The 17,004-nt window shown below is 38.6% G+C and overlaps 2 protein-coding genes across 2 annotated transcripts in view; both read right to left on the bottom strand.

Annotated features, from left to right (window-relative positions):
- Positions 1-13,422: 13,422 nt before the first annotated feature.
- LOC134225607 (phospholipase A1-like) lies at positions 13,423-15,149 on the bottom strand (the record flags this gene model as incomplete). The annotated part of the gene is made up of 1 exon (XM_062705812.1): positions 13,423-15,149. A coding segment is annotated over one exon (1,107 nt), but the record flags the coding sequence as incomplete, so codon positions are not given.
- A 48-nt stretch (positions 15,150-15,197) lies between these two features.
- LOC134225606 (phospholipase A1-like) overlaps positions 15,198-17,004 on the bottom strand; it is a 42,583-nt gene continuing 40,776 nt past the window's right edge. The window contains exon 2 of the mRNA XM_062705810.1: positions 15,198-16,351. Coding sequence (XP_062561794.1) covers positions 15,264-16,351 — 1,088 coding nt within the window. The 3' untranslated portion in view covers positions 15,198-15,263. The remainder of the gene's footprint in view (positions 16,352-17,004) is intronic.

The raw sequence follows: 17,004 nt of genomic DNA, 5'->3' as shown, positions 1-17,004 counted from the left end.
TGAAAGCAATTCAAAAGGTCGCCGGTAGCGAAAGTGTTCTCCTTTGGAAACCAAGTAACTACTCGAGATCATTCGGCGACAAACGTTGGCCCAGGAGCTTCGATAGGCCTTGTCATCCCCAGAGGAACGGAATCAAAGGCCTTAGGAGAACGGTGGCGTCGACATTTTGGTGGCTCCAGAGAGGAACCTTTGGAGGACGGTCATTAACGAAAGGAGAGGTCCGTCTAGGAGTTGCGAACTTCCAGTCAGTTGAAATCTGACTGTTATAGTGTGGCTTAAGCTGTTAGTGAAAATCGCGTGAACAATCGCGAACTTCGAGTCAGTAGAAATCTGACTGTTCTAGTGTGGCTTAAGCTGTCAGTGAAAATCGCGTGAACAATCGCGAACTTCGAGTCAGTAGAAATCTGACTGTTCTAGTGTGGCTTAAGCTGTCAGTGAAAATCGCGTGAACAATCGCGAACTTCGAGTCAGTAGAAATCTGACTGTTCTAGTGTGGCTTAAGCTGTCAGTGAAAATCGCGTGAACAATCGCGAACTTCGAGTCAGTAGAAATCTGACTGTTCTAGTGTGGCTTAAGCTGTTAGTGAAAATCGCGTGAACAATTGCGATCTTCGAGTCAGTAGAAATCTGACTGTTCTAGTGTGGCTTAAGCTGTCAGTGAAAATCGCGTGAACAATCGCGAACTTCGAGTCAGTAGAAATCTGACTGTTCTAGTGTGGCTTCAAGAAGTTAGTGAAAGCCGCGTGAACAATTGCGAACTTCGAGTCAGTAGAAATCTGACTGTTCTAGTGTGGCTTCAAGAAGTTAGTGAAAGCCGCGTGAACAATTGCGATCTCAGAGTCAGTTGAAATCTGACTGTTCTAGTGTAGCTTCAAACCAAATAGTGAAAATCGCGTGAACTTTGCGAAGGATTTGTTTCGTGGAATAATCGCGAAAATAGTTCACGAAGAAGAAGTCTTGTGAAAAAAAATCAACTCACAAAAACAAAAAGGAAGAAGAAAAGTGATTGCGCATAGTTCGCTAAAATAACCAGCGTCCACAGAGGTCAGAGGAACGAGCACCGACGAAGTGGAGAAAATTCTGGAACTGGTGACTATCATCTGGAGGAATATCCGCTGCTGCAGACACGGTTAACATTTCCGGAGATCGTAAGCCGATGCAACAAAAGTAAGTCGTAAAAAAAAATTCCAAAAAATATATATTTATGCATATTTTGTGAATCTTCAAAATTTGAGGGAAGCACTAGTGAATAATAGTCAAATTTTCCTTTTTACAAAGAAAGTTAATCGATCGGGTTTCCAAACACGTTCAATCCAGATCAGGAATAACAAAATTACATTTGGTTTAGAGTTTGTGTATCCTTAGAGAAGATGGATTTTAAATTTACCATCAACAAAATGGGCATTGTCGTCTTTGCCAGGACAAAGATGACAAGAGTTGTATGGTGGCCTGCGATGATTGTGATCGCTGGTTTCACCTACACTGTGTTAATCTAAAACATCGTCCAACAGCAGAAGAGCCATGGACATGTTTCAAATGTGGTAAAATTAAAGCCGACTATCAGGCACTTACACAAAAGGTCGCATTATTGAGTACTAAATCAAACGACGACCCTCAAACTTCGCAAATAAAGGCTCTAGATGCTATTGTGAACAAAGTTAATAGTATAGATAAAACAGGGAACGTCACTGTGGAAAGACACATGGTAAGACAGTCTTTAATGGACTTGCCTTACTTTGACGGAAATTACAGAGTGTGGTCTAGATTCAAACAGATTTTTCTCGAAACAACTAGAGTAGAGTGGGGCAAGAGTGCGCGTGGGGTAAGAGAACGTTTTCGATTTTTGGAAGTAATAAAAAAAGATAAACTAGCAGCACTGCATCAGTTTGACAGGTATTCTGGCCAACTATTATCATGTGTAATTGTAAACGATTTGAATGAACAACAAGGGAGATATGAAGTTAGATAATTTTCTTGTCATTTTGCCAAAATAATTGTGTTTCTGCAACTAGTATTTCATTACCATATATACGTCCAATCAGGTTATCGTTAAACAATTTCGATAACCTTTTGTATAGAGTACTTCATGGTGTAGAACATCAACGGTTGGTTTTCCATGAGGTCAAAACCATTGACTAAATAAATTATGGGACTGTGGAGTAAAAGTACGCAGGAACCGGTGGGGCAAGAGTACGCATATGAATTTTCAAGTTATGATGTCAAACCCGTATCTCCGGCCGAAATAAGACTTCTTCCAAAGCGTAAAGCTCCACAACTAAGAAAAAAGGGACAGAATTCGAAAATATCACAAGTTTTTAGGATAAGTTGAAGTAATTCGGTGTTAGAAAGGACTTAGCGATCAAAGCACTGAAGCGAAATAATGAAATTGCATTAGGACTTGTTGTACACCTAAACATAGTACGAAAACACAATTTCATCTAAATGATAATTTCATTTCATCAAAAGAAACATTCATAAATTACGCAACGTTTAGCTGGCAGGGGTTGCGAGATGTGTGACATTCCTTATAATTTTTAGAGGATTTATATAAATAGTGTAAGATAGGGGGGAGGGGTGATGAAATAGCCAAATTTTACGTTACATAATTGGAGGACTTTCTTTAAGTAAAATGCCTTTGTATACGCCACGTGAAACCTGATATATATTTTTACCTCTGTAGTTTTATGTATATATAAAAAACAATGGTTTTTCGTATGAAAGTGCACATTTTTAGGACCCCCTCCCCCTTTAAGAGTTACGTAATCTTTAAACATTCCATAATATATGCTCATTAAACATCAATTAAATGTTATTAACTCTTATTTGTGTTAATACATACTTAAACCACATGATTGGATAAATGCGTACTCTTACCCCACCCGATGCGCACTTTTACCCCACCGGTGGGGTAAGAGTGCGTTTTTCACTTGTCTTGCAATAAGGGTTCTACAAAAACGAATCTCAATAATTTCAATATTTTTTCCACTGGGTAACATAAAGGAAGAGTATATGAATCATCGACACTGATTTGATATGCAGAAGCTTGCTTCATAAGGGCCACATGATCGATTGAAAACTAAGTGCGTACTCTTGCCCCACTCTACTCTAAGCAAGGAAATTTCTCAGATTTAGAAAATTTGAACAGACTACAGAAGAGTCTTAAAGGAGAAGCATTGCGTTCAATGAATGCACTCCTTATAGATTCTTGTAACGTGCATTCAATTATGGAAAGACTAGAAGACCAATTTGGTAACATTGAGTTAATATACGCGGGTCTTTTACAAGATGTTCTAGCTTTAAAAAACCCAAAGTTTGATTTTCCTCAAACTATGATAGATTTTATTTCTGGGATTGAAAACTTGGTCATAAATATGAGATGCCTCGACCATGAGGAATATTTAAACGACCCCAGATTGCTCAAGATCTTGCTTGTAAGTTACCACCTAGTTTGCATCAGAACTGGCTAACTAACTTACACGAACAAAAGGAACTTTCCTCTTTAGCAAATCCATTTAGAGCACCAACAATAGGAGACTTCTACGACTGGTTGAAGCCACAACAAAAATTAGCAACAATGTTGTTGGCAGAGAAAGGTAAACCAATCGAAAGAACAACAAGATATGATAAACCAAACAGAGTAAAACTTCCTTAACGAAAGACGAAGAAAGTGTCTGAAGTGTGGTAAAGACCATAAATTATCGACTTGTTTTGAATTTAGAAAAATGACTGTTGAGAAACGAAGACAATTTGTTGCCGATAAACAGCTTTGTTTCTCGTGTTGCAAACCAAATCATTCGCTGAAAACTAGTCGGGAAAAAAGACCTTGTAATATTGAAGGTTGTAATAACCATCACAAGCGCCTATTACACTCCAATTCTGGGAAAGTAAAAAGTCAGAAGTGAAGGTAATAACTGGTAACGTTAATTACCATTCGCAAGGTTGTAACAAAGTTTATTAGCAAATCTTACCCATTACATCAATTAACGGCAATCGACGAGTAAGAACACATGTTTCTTGACTCTGGGTCATCTGTAAGTTTGATTGATAAAAATATGTCGGAACAGCTTAATGCATCTGGAACTAACAAATCCTTGACGCTAGCTTGGACGAATGGAGACATTCAAGAGGAGAATAGCAAATCAATTGAGGTGAAAATATGCAGCACGGAAGGAAAGTCATTTGTTGAAAGATTTGTGTACAATGAAAGAACTTTCGTTACCTTCCCAAACAATTGATTACCAATCATTGAAAAGGCAATATCCTTATCTTGACGGGATTGAGTTGAGTCTTACGAAGAGGCAAGTCCTACGATATTGTTAGGACTGCCGCATGCATATTTATTCAAAAGCTTAGAAGAGAGGTCGAGAGGTTTTAATGAACCAATAGCTTCAAAAACTCGACTAGGTTGGGTATTGTTTGGCAATAGTCGAGCTCCACCTAATCCATTCGGACGACCAGAACGGTTGCTGGTTGTAATGGAAGATGTTAGCGAGGAGAAATCTATAAGACAAATTATGTCAGATTACTTCTCCACAGAAGCATTCGGAGTTAAAATACCTCAGAACGAATTAATATCAAAGGTTGATGAACGTGCTTTAGCAATCATGAAAGACACTTGGAAACCAAAGGAGAAAGGATATGAAATAGGTTTGCTTTGGAAAAATGATAAAGTGGAACTCCCTAACAGCTTTCAAACCGCATTAAGTCGGTTTTGATGCAGGAAAAGAAGCTAGAAAAGCAGAATGACTTGAAAAATGGTATCATGATAAAATCGATGAGTACGTAGCAAAAGGATACTTAAAGAAACTAAGCCCTGAGGAATATATGGTTGAGAACCTCAAAACGTTCTACTTGCCACACTTCATAACGATAAACAAGAATAAGCAAAACCAAGAATGGTGTTCGATGCAGCTGCTAAAATAAACGGAATATCATTGAATTCACAATTGCTTTCGGGACCAGATATGACTGAATCATCATTAGGAATCAAAATTAGATTTCGGGAAGGCCCAATAGCAGTAACCGGAGACATCCAGGAAATGTTTCACCAGGTAGCCATTAAAGAGGAAGACAGGTTCGCGCAAAGAATCGTCTACAGGAAACAACCCAATATTCGAGTAGATATATATGAAATGCAGGTCATGTCATTTGGAGCTACATGCTCACCAGCCTGCGCACAGTTTGTGAAAAACTCACATGCAGAGAAATACAGAAATGATAGCCCAGATGCAGTAGAAGCAATTATCAAGAATCATTATGTAGATGATTACCTAGATAGTTTTCATGATCTGGATAAAGCAATCAAGGTGACAACGGACGTCATACAAATACATGATGCAGGTAACTTTAGGATGAGAAACTTTATCTCAAACTCCAAATCGTTACTGAAACAAATACCGAATGACAGAATCTCTTTGCTATCGGAAGTTAGTCTTGATGACGAAGACGAATCTTACCATAAGGTTCTAGGAATGCATTGGAATACTCTGAACGATCAATTCATATTTAAAACAAATAGTTTGGATGAAATAACAATACCACCTACAAAAAGACAAGCTCTTTCTTTCATAATGAGTATTTATGATCCCTTAGGATTGATCGCTCACCTCACGATCGAGTCAAAAATCATTATGCAGGATATTTGGCGGTTGGGAATAGACTGGGACACGAAGATCCCCAAAGCCATAGCTGAGAGATGGGAAAAATGGATAGGAAAACTTTATTATCTCAATTACCTCGAAGTACCGAGATGCTATTCCTATTTGAAAGCGGAGAACAAAGAAGGAGATATCGTTATGATTGCTGATGACGATCAGAAAGCTAAATGGAAAAAGGGTATTATAACCAAAACACACTTATCAAAAGATGGTCAGGTAAGATCAGCTGTTGTAAAAACAGCTACCGGAGAATATACTCGTCCGGTTGTTAAGTTAGCTGTTTTGGATGTAAAACCAATGGAGTATGAAGATTTGGAAGCAAGCACTAATGACCAAACATGTAGAATAAAACAAGCCTTGAGTCAACAGAATGGTAATTCCCAAAACCAAAGCCAAAATAAACAAATAAAGCAGCAGGAAAAAAAGCAAAGAGCATGAGCCTAACATTAACAAACAAAGCGGTGCCATAAAACGAAGGATGAACCTACAAGGTAAAAATACCACTGAACCAAAACCAAATAATTTTGTGGGAATGGTACGAGAAGAAGACAGAAGGAATGTTCAAATATACGAATACGGTAAACGACAACGCATTGACATAGATAAAGTAAAGCAAATTGCCGCATCCCTGGCTAGACCGAAGCCCATAAAGAAAGGACCACGGATAAGACCAGTAAACTGGTTTAACTGGATGGCGATATTGTATATAGCATGCGCAATATTTGGAAGTGCATTATCATTTGAAGGATCCGGACTGATTGCATATGATTGCGGAAACCCTGAAGTAAATCTTACAAGTTATTCATTGTTGGATGTTGCATCATGCATTCCCCAACTAATAATCTCTACTAGTGAGATCCAAATACAGGTTCTACAACGAAGTGTCAAAAATGAAATACCAGCCTTTCAATGTAAAGTAATAATAAAGCGACGTATACAACATTGTGGGATGCACTCTCATACTTCAGAATATGAAAGAAGTTACGAATATATCGTAAAGACTTTACATCTGAAGAGTGTCGTCTGTCGCACCAACTAGGAATAGTAAAGTTGACACACGATCATCAATTGCGAGAACTAAAACGCAATGGAACCACCCGTGGCGAAACTTTGATTGTAGGATCAGTCTGGGGAAGTAACTGCAAAGGAGGGACATACAGAACACCAGTATATACATGGGTTGACGCCCTTGTGTTCTACGAATATGAAATAACACTTCGAGATTACATTGCAACTGTAGACTATGAAAATGATATAATTCATTTAAAAAATGGATTGACTTGTGTTCATTCTCAAGGGAGATGTCTAGACTCAGAAGATGGGTATATAACTTGGAATATAGTCCTGAATAATAAATGCGAAGATACCGAATATGAAGTAATTTTTGAGGGTATAGTAAACAAGACAAAAAATGAAAACAGCAAAGAGAACGGTAGAAAAACTAATGTGGTTTATAGCACAGTTTCTAATACACATCTGTTTTCAATTCGAGCAAGAGAACCGACAAAATTTGTGGCCATGTAGGATTTACGACCGACCATCCTCGAATTCTTATTGTCGAAGTCATAGGTTTCAATTCTCCATTTAGAAGAAAATCCATAACAGGAAGAAACTTTGACTTGTTCACATATTTTAACTCTAAAATTACCCTTGTAGAAAATTATATCGGCCAAAGTATGTCAGAGCTCTATAATACAGTTATGACAGAAATGTGCAAAGTCGATAAGACATTAATGGAGACGAAACTCACGTTGGCGCGTCTCAATCCAACGGAATTTGTGACCAGCATAATTAAGAGATCAGGATATACAGCGGTAGTAGCAGGAGAGGTGTTACACATCCTAGAATGTAAACCTGTATATGTAACACCAAGATCCGATGATAATTGTTATCAGGAGATACCTGTTAACTATAATAATCAATCCGTGTATATTGCCCCAGTAACTCATATATTACAGACAAGAGGTACGCAAATTGACTGTACACCTCTGTTACCAGCAAAATTCCAAATAGGTGGAAGATGGTATACAACAGATAGTCGTATCAGGGAAACCACTTCACCATTAAAACTTTCGACAGATATACTAACTTCCTGGACATATACACATTTACCTAATCTAATGCAAAGATAGTGTCATAAAAATGAGGAATATGATATACGAGCAAGGAGACAGACGCGTTGCGTCCAATGTCTTGCATAAAATCTTGATTGGACAACAACCAGAATTTCAAGGCTTCCGTTTCGACGCACTTGTATCCAATAAATTAGTCGAAGACGTCATAGACAAATACTGGGATAAATTTATGTCGTGGTCGGCGCGTTTGGGAAACATAACGTCAACATTCATAGGTATCTATATGATTGGTCGGATTATAAAATTCGCGATCGACACAATAATACATGGACGCATTTTGTACGATATATATGGTTTGGGTTGGCAATTACTAGCGTCGTTTTGGGACTCAATAACTAATTTTCTTTCGCATAGAAATAATATGCAAAGATCAACGCAACATGAAAATAATATACAATCTCCGAATCAGGATGAAAAACTTTCGCAAGTAGTGGAACCTTTAGCACCGTTATATCCACAATTATACTCGCGTACTGACGAAAGGGTTTGAGTAAACTAGGTGTTTACGGGCTCCGGGATGTAGACGCGAGGTAATTAATTTCGAATGAAAATCAGAACGAACTGGCAAGTTCTGGTCCGGACTAGATGCAGATACAATTCTTAAGAAAATGAAATGAAAAGTAGAGAAAAACGAACCTCTCCTTTGCATAACGTTGTCTATGCTAAGCAGATGTTAGTTTGAGACAGCGCATGAGATAAGAAAACACGCCCACGCAATACACACGCGTGCATAAATTATCCATCTCTCTTTATCCTTTAGCAAGGATACGTTAAGCTCTACAAATGTGTTGCAATCTTCTCCTGATCTGGAAATGCCATAAGCAAATAGGAAAATGATAATAAAATTTAGCCCTTATGAGGCCATAGTATTATTTTTAGATTACAGTAGGGAAATAGACTAAAAAGCTGGTATTGAAAGGGATTCGGAAAAATACCAGCTGAAATAAAACCATTATTTAATATACATATCGATGTTACACCATGTAGTATTAAGACCCATATTGTACATATTGCCTCAAATAAATCAAGTTCAAAACTCACTCCAGGGTTCTCGTGAATGAATCCGAACAACTCCTGACTAAGTGCAGGTAAATAGTTCAGTGTTAATAGAAGGTAATTAGTTCATTGCTTAAGTGAAAACTTCTCTCCTTGACTGGAGAAAAAAGTAGCTGAAAGCAATTCAAAAGGTCGCCGGTAGCGAAAGTGTTCTCCTTTGGAAACCAAGTAACTACTCGAGATCATTCGGCGACAAACGTTGGCCCAGGAGCTTCGATAGGCCTTGTCATCCCCAGAGGAACGGAATCAAAGGCCTTAGGAGAACGGTGGCGTCGACACTTGGTTTCTATAACATCGAACTATCTATTTTTGGGACATCCAAACATCAGCCTTTCAATGCTTGGTAATATGTTTACCAAGTTTCAACTGCCAAATTTCCTTTTTACTGAAGATACACTGGAAAAGTTACATTGTAAAAGTTTTTACTTCATTTGAGGGTTGGTACCCATTTGTCCCACACGGCCTTTCCTGACCTCACTTCCGGTCCGGAAGTGGCCACGGTTTCAGACAGTCTCCAGCAGTTGTTCATCGTCGAGTTTCCGAACTTCGTACCGGTCATTCGCTAGAATGTTGACGATCTCGTAAGGGCCAAACTATTGGTGTTTCACTTTCTGTCCGACTCCGAACGGAGTTTTCGGGATTGCTACGATGTCTCCCATCTTCTGTATGCCCTCGTTTTCCATTTTCCTTAGTTCGAATCTGCCTTTCTCGAACCACAGATAACAATATCAATCAATTATATCAATTCAAAAGCTTACACAGGATTTTCAATAAAATTTGTTCTACCTTCAATATCTGTTATCTGTGCTCGAACTGTTCTTGTATCTCTCTAGTGAGCAGCTCACGAAGAACTTCATCTTCCTTTGTTCGCATTTTTACTCCCAACATCAACTGGAACGGAGTCGTTTATATTGCTCGTTTCCAACTGCTGTTCAAGCATTTTTGGACTGGACTGACATGCTTACAGGGTTGTTACGACTACGCGGATTTTGCGATTTTCGCGGATTTCGCGGTTTTCGCGGATTTGGCGCGGATTTACATAACGATTTTGGGGTTTCGCGCGGATTTGGCGCGGATTTAGTTTTAGGAAAAAAATTAATAAATAAAATGCTAGATCTAAGGATATTTATTTTAAAATTAGTTTTATGTCTATCTAGATGGACTTTATTTTGATAAGCAAATGTTGTTGAGAACAAAACTTACGTTTGAAAGCTATTAATTTTATTTTTCGAATATGTCCAAGCCCTTATCGAAAGGTATGTATTAAACTCTTAAGCATTCTTTAAACAAATATTATGAAGAGAAGGACGCCACTTGTTGCCATATTTAATCCATACTGAAACATCGCACCACATTAGACATGAAAACCCTTTTTCGCCTTGTCAATTTCTTTGTAATTCCAAGTTATTTGTTAGTTTCTGATTGATTATTTCTTTTACGATGAACCACTTAGCATGATATATCTTATTATTTATCAAAAGTTTTTTCGTCAGGAATCCCTAATAGTGTTAGAACATTTTATATTGCTTTCATGACATTCATCTAGAACGAATAAGGGTTTATACAACAATAGAAAACACACAAATGTTCTTTGATTTGATGCAGATGCCTCATTTTGATAGGTGCGTCCGCAGAAAGACGTTCAAAAATTAGAAGATGATTCTCAAAAGTTATTTCTGAAGGTTTTTGACGATATTTTTGGATAACTCCGATGGCATTTTTACAGGATTATCAACAAAAAACGAAGAAACATCATAAAAAAATTCTCAAGCACTCTATGAGGATCCTTGTAAATAAATTTCCACAACCTAAAGATGATTTTTGCAGCATTTAAAATCCAAAAATTTATAAAGAATTTTTTGAAGTAACTTCCGCGGAATTTCTTCAATTTCTGCAAGAATTTCCAAAGCGATATTCGCAGGAATTCATGAAGAGATTTCCGCAAATAGGCTCTGAAGATTTTCCGCAGGTTATTATTGAAGAATTTACTTGAACTTACGAAAAAATTCCCCAATGAATTTTCGAAAAATTTCCCAGGGGAGCTTTTGTACAATTATGGAGCAACTTCTGCAGCAGATCCGAGAGCAGTTGGGTTTCTGCAAACATTTCCAAGAAAATTTCTGAGCAAACTACCGGAGGATTATCCTGGGATGAATCTGCACACGAATGATGAATTTCTAGAGGAATACTCGGAGAAGTTTTCGCAGATATTCTCTGAGATTTTGGCTGAAATTCCGGTATGGTCAAAAAATTGCAAATTAATTTCCACTAAAAATGTTGTCGGAATTTATGCTTGAACTCTTAGAGAAACTTGTTGCAAGAATTAAAGGACAATAAGCTCAAATATCGTACTATTGTTTTTCTAAAGTTCACGCAAATTATTCTACCGAATTCCCAAAGTAATTTCTGCTGAAAATTCCGAAAAAAAAATTCAGAAATTTCCGAAGGAATTTACGCTTGAAGCTCAGTATTCTGACTGGAAAATCAACGGAGTTTGAGCAACCACGGTAGATTTTGTATCATTTGTTTCTTGAAACAGATTGAAATAATTGTTTTACAGACGTTTTGTTTAAAACCGGAGCTGCATTATCAAATTTCTTTATCTGTACCCAAGTTTGTTTAGTGATCAATAATTACACCAAAGTTGCATAATTCAGAAGAAATTACGGTTTTGGCAGATTTATTATTGTGTGACAAATTTAGCTATTATCAATCATGATCAAATATGACCTGAACATTCTTTGTATATCAATGTGCCTTGTGCCGAATTTTACAAAGTTCTATCAACAAAAAATCAACTGACAATAATGGAACAAAGCATGCCAAAACCATCATCTCATTTTAAAACCAAATTTTCAAAACGACTTATCTGCCTTTGTAAACAAAGATTCACGTCGAAATGAAAATTTGGTATTGATTTGAAAAGCGGTGCTTATTGAAATAGCTTCGGCTGTTTAGTTCTTGTTCACTTAGCTTCAGTACTTCTAGTAATGAATAGGGCCATCTAGAGTGGTTGTAATACCCTGGGTAGAAGCTGTGATATTAATATCCATACATGATATGAACTTGTTTGAAATAAGAGTAAAAATAATAAGCGAAAATATAAAAAAATGCGCCGAAATATCATAAAAATATCAGGATTTGCCAATAACAAGAACTTATCAATATCTTGAGCTATTAATTTGTTCTTGTTAATAGCAAAACCTGATATTTTTATGATATTTCAGTGTATTTATTTGTTATTTTCGCTTGATATTTTTACTCTTATTTCAAACAAGTTCATATCATGTTTTGTTATCAATATCATTGTTTTACTGTTAATGAGCTATTATCGTCTACCCGGGACTAGCTGCGGGTTACTTAGTATGTAGAGGAAATGCTAATAGAATGCTAAATTGAAAAGCATGCCAAGTTCCTGCTGGAATGTATAATCATTGAAGAATAAGAATTATATAAAACGAACCTCGAAACGAACTTAAAAAGAAGACGTTCAGTAAATTTTGATAAAAAAAATTGATATTTTACGCGTATTTGCTTAGAATTTAGTTTTAAGTCGCGCGGAATTGTCGCGAAATGGATTTGATGTCGCGCGGAAATGGCGCGGATTTGATTTTAGTCGGCGCGGATTTGGCGCGGAAAATATTTCAGGATCTCCGTAACAACCCTGTGCTTAAACCTTTTATCGGGCTTCGCCACTGATAGCTTGGTCAACATGGGGTATATGATGCGGTGCTCCCTCTCAACTTGACCACTTCCCCGCGGGACATCGGTAACGATTGTGTGTAATTCGTCTTGGATTCTTTGTCACAGAGTTTACTGAACTGCGTTGATTCGCGCACGATTCGTCTTGGATTCTTTAAGATCCGTTATAATGTGCAGCAAATGGCGAGCAAACAAACTTAGAGAAAGCACCGATTACAGTCAGTATATAATTATACGACTTCCCAGTCGACGGCATTGGACCCAGGTGATCTAAGTGCAAAGTATCCATCGGAATGTCACCTTTCGGAATTGGTTGCAGTTCTCCTTCGAGTGGTAATTACGCATGTGGCCAGAATAAGGCAAAAACGTACGACTATTGTAAAGCACGTGTGTTTTGAGATTTCATAATTCTTTTAATGTTTACTTCAAATGGTCATTACGCCAAATGATATTTAATATTATGATCGGACTAATGTTGATAAATAAAAAGATATGGACGTAATAATAATAACGAGATGTATTTCTGGCACTATGTAAAAACCATAGACAACACTGTAGTCATTAGGGTGGTTCAAAAAATCGATTTTGCTCCACAGTGCTCATCTGATTTTTAATCATGTTCTGAGTGTCCTCTGAAAATTTGAGCTCATTTGGATTAAAACTGATTTAGCACAAACGATTTCAAGTTTGCATGCAAATTAGTATGGGGAAATTTATGTTTACATTATACTGTTGATGACGCTTTCCCATTAAGCGCAGGTTAAAAGAAAACCTACATAGCTAAAAGGAATACTCAACAGCTTTCACTCAGTGAAAAACGCATCTTAATTAATCGTTCCAATAATTATTAATCGAATTTATACCATGGTTTTCTGGAGCTAATTGCATAACTCCTCAACATGCAACATTGCTGCTCGTGGCGCGAAAGCTAGCACACACAAATTCAGGCTACTATGTTGCACTGCACATTTCAGTGATGCCCTCAAAGAAGTTTGACTATGACTAAAGATTCGCAACCTGTATTAAAATCGATTACTAATTATTGGGGCGATTGATCAACATGCGGTTTTCGTTGGGTGAAAGCTGTTGAGTATTCCTTTTAGCTATGTAGGTTTTCTTTTAACCTACGCTTAATGCGGAAGCGTCATTTACAGTATACTGAAAAAATAAATTTTCCCATACTAATTTGCATGCAAACTTGTAATCGCTTGTGCTAAATCAGTTTTAATCCAAATGAGCTCAAATTTTCAGAGGACACTCAGGACATGATAAAGAATCAGATGAGCACTGTGTAGCAAAATCGATTTTTTGAACCACCCTAGTAGTCATTGACGTAATGATTCAATTGACGTTATGCAATAATATTTCGCTGACAATTCCTGTCGATTCCCTGTTGGCTAAGTTGGGCCTTCTGAAGCTTCTTATACAAAATGATTTATTGGAATTATCAGATTTATTGGAACAATTTTTCATTCCCTCACTAATCCTCCGAATCAAACACTCCTCAAAAATGGTTTTTTGTCGGCAGTCAGCGTGTAGTACACTCCCCGGGGCTTTCCGTTTTTCCTCAGCGCTCTAAACCCTCCCAACGTAGCAACGCCCAACGAACAATTCGAACTCAAACCCTTCTCGTCGTTACATCGATTGGCGAAAAAATTACGAGTCTTGAGACTCTCCTTAAAGTAGTCCACCGCTCTCTGGTGACTGCAACTGATGTTCCACCCACAGCCGGGTTGCTTCGCTCCACCATTGGGATAGAAATCGGCCACTCCAATGCTTGAAAATATGCCCAGCGCTTTTCCGTTGGTGTGGATCACCTCCACGTATTGTGCGTCAGTATCCGACAGACGTTTCGAAGGCTTCTTCAAGCGAAATAGTGGTGAGGCGGGGTCTAACCCAACGATGCAACCAATCTTTCGTCGGGTGCTCTTCCCGGCCATTCCAGCAATGTGCGCCCCCAGGCTATGTCCAATGATTCCGATCTGTTCCGGCGTTTGGCCAAAATCTAAAATTCGATCTATCACCGCCGCTACCAATTTGCCAACTTTTGGAACACGATATCTTGCAACGGGATACAGCAACGTACTTGCGCCCTTCTCCCAATCTACAGCCAGAACGTTCAAATTGGTGTGTTCCAACAGCTCTTGTGCCAGTGGTTCAATCACTTCGGACTCGGAACTGCCTAGCCAACCGTGAATCAGGATCATCGTTGGAAGCAACACATTGAAGCCGTAATCGTGCGGTAGCGATCGGATCTTATCAAAACCGAACTCGGCCGATTGGTTTCGATTCAAACGGTTGTAGAATCGAAACCGCACGTACTTGATCGCATCATATTGGCTACTGTTGTGACGACTTTCCCGAACCGAAAACCGTGGAACAATTTGAAATTCTCCATCCTTATCCGGTAGCGTGATGTAGTTTTCCTGCAACTCGTGTGACATCCTCAGTTGAGGAATCAACGTGTCGTCTTCGTTATCTTTTTCGTACTCCATGTCGTCCAAATCTGAGTATTGAATGCCGTTATTGGTGGACAATTCGTCATCATCATCGTCCAAAAATGTGACACGGGAGTCATCTGCAAGTGAGAAATTGATTGATAATATCTACAGCACTTTTCTGGAATGTTTATGAGAACTTTCGGATTTAAAGAAAAATAAAAGGGATTTTAATGATGATCATATAATACTTTTATTGCTGGTTAATAATTTTGTTCATGCATCCAGATTTCGCAGGAATGGTTTATCTGCAGCTGTTGCGGCGTAATATACGCCGTCTGGCTTGCCACGAGTTTTCAGAGCTTCCAAGCCTCCCATTACAGCTTTGCCCAATGCGCATTTGGGATGTAGATCTTCAACGTCAGTACATCGATTCGCAAAATAATTCTTACTTTTGAGTGATTCCTTGAAGTAGTCGACAGCACGCTGGTGACTACAACTGAGGTTCCATCCACAGCCTGGCTGACTCGAACCTCCGTTCGGGTAGAAATCAGTCTTTCCTATGTTACCGAACATTCCGAGAGCCTTACCATTGGTATGAATCACCTCAACATAGTGAGCATCGTTGTTAGACAATCGTTCCGTTGGTTTCTTCAAACGAAATAACGGTGCCGCCGGGTCTAGTCCAACAATGAAGGCTACCTTCTTCTTTGTCTTTTTTCCAGCCAGTCCAGCTATGTGGGCTCCTAAGCTGTGACCAATCAGTCCAATCTGATCAGATGATTGGCCAAACTGTAACAGCTGATCTATAACAGCTGCAACCAGTTCAGCGACTTTAGCAACCCTATATCGAGCAACAGGGTACAGCAAGGTCCGAGCCCCTTTTTCCCAATCAACGGCAATGATATTGAAGTTACCCTGATCCAGAAAATCTTTGGCCAAAGGTTCGATCACGTCCGAGTCTGAACCACCGAGCCATCCATGAATCAGAATCTTCGTCGGAAGTTCTATGTTGAACCCATGGTGATCCGGAAGGAACTGAATCTGGTCGTACCGCAGTTCGACGGGCTGGTAGTTGTTGGACCTGGCGTAGAAGTGAAACTTGACAAATTCGGCCGCCTCATATTTGGAGCTGTTCTGTCGGCTCTCAACGACGGCTTTCCGAGGCACGACTTGGAATTCCCCTTGCTTGTCCGGAAGGGTAATGTAGTTTTGCTCTTCGTCCCGGTCCAGAATCAGTTTCGGAACTAGCGATTCATTTCCGTTGTCCTGCTCGTACTCCATGTCGTCCATGTCCAGATAGAAGCGAGAGGCAAACGAGGTTGGATCATCGTTGTCTTCGCGGAATATAATACTGGACCGATCTGAAATAGAGCCGGAAGAGATTGCACGATTGTAGAGGAATGCATTCAATGAAAAATTGTTGACTACATAAAAATACTGAATTGATAAAAAACGAGGTCTAAACAGTTCATCACTATAAGCAGCATGGTCTAAAAATTTGTCATCTCTCTAAATGCCATATCAATTCAGTAATGCCACGTTTTGACAGGGTGAGTGAATTAAACAACTCAGTTGAATTTAATTGACTTGCCAAAAGTTGAATATGTTCAACTTTCATTTCGTTCAAGTCAATTGAATGAAGATGTTTAAACGCTCTTTTCGCGTTTAATTAGAGCGACGTGTTCAATTCACTTGCCCTTCTAAGTAACATTTCAGGTACAATCGAAGTTAATTGCCTATATTCCGGGTATAAGCCACCTGAAGTGGAAATTAATTACTATGTCTGAAACTCGATTCGTGCAATTGCACAACATGTGAAAGATTTTAGTTCGAAAAATGTATTGGAGGGTAACCACTTCCTTCGTTAGGTTTTAATCCCACGAAACCAAAGTGTGGATGCCAGACCTAACTAAATACTCATCCTACTCGATTGGCATTGCACAAAAACAATACGTGCGAAAGAGTTGGTTTCAAAAATAGATTGCGATAGCTCGGCTATGTGCCTGGTGTTGGA

This window comes from Armigeres subalbatus, chromosome 3 (genome assembly GCF_024139115.2).
Source record: "Armigeres subalbatus isolate Guangzhou_Male chromosome 3, GZ_Asu_2, whole genome shotgun sequence".
NCBI lineage: Eukaryota > Metazoa > Arthropoda > Insecta > Diptera > Culicidae > Armigeres > Armigeres subalbatus.
Note: the sequence above shows the minus strand (reverse complement) of the source record. Positions and strands in the feature narration are given on the sequence as shown.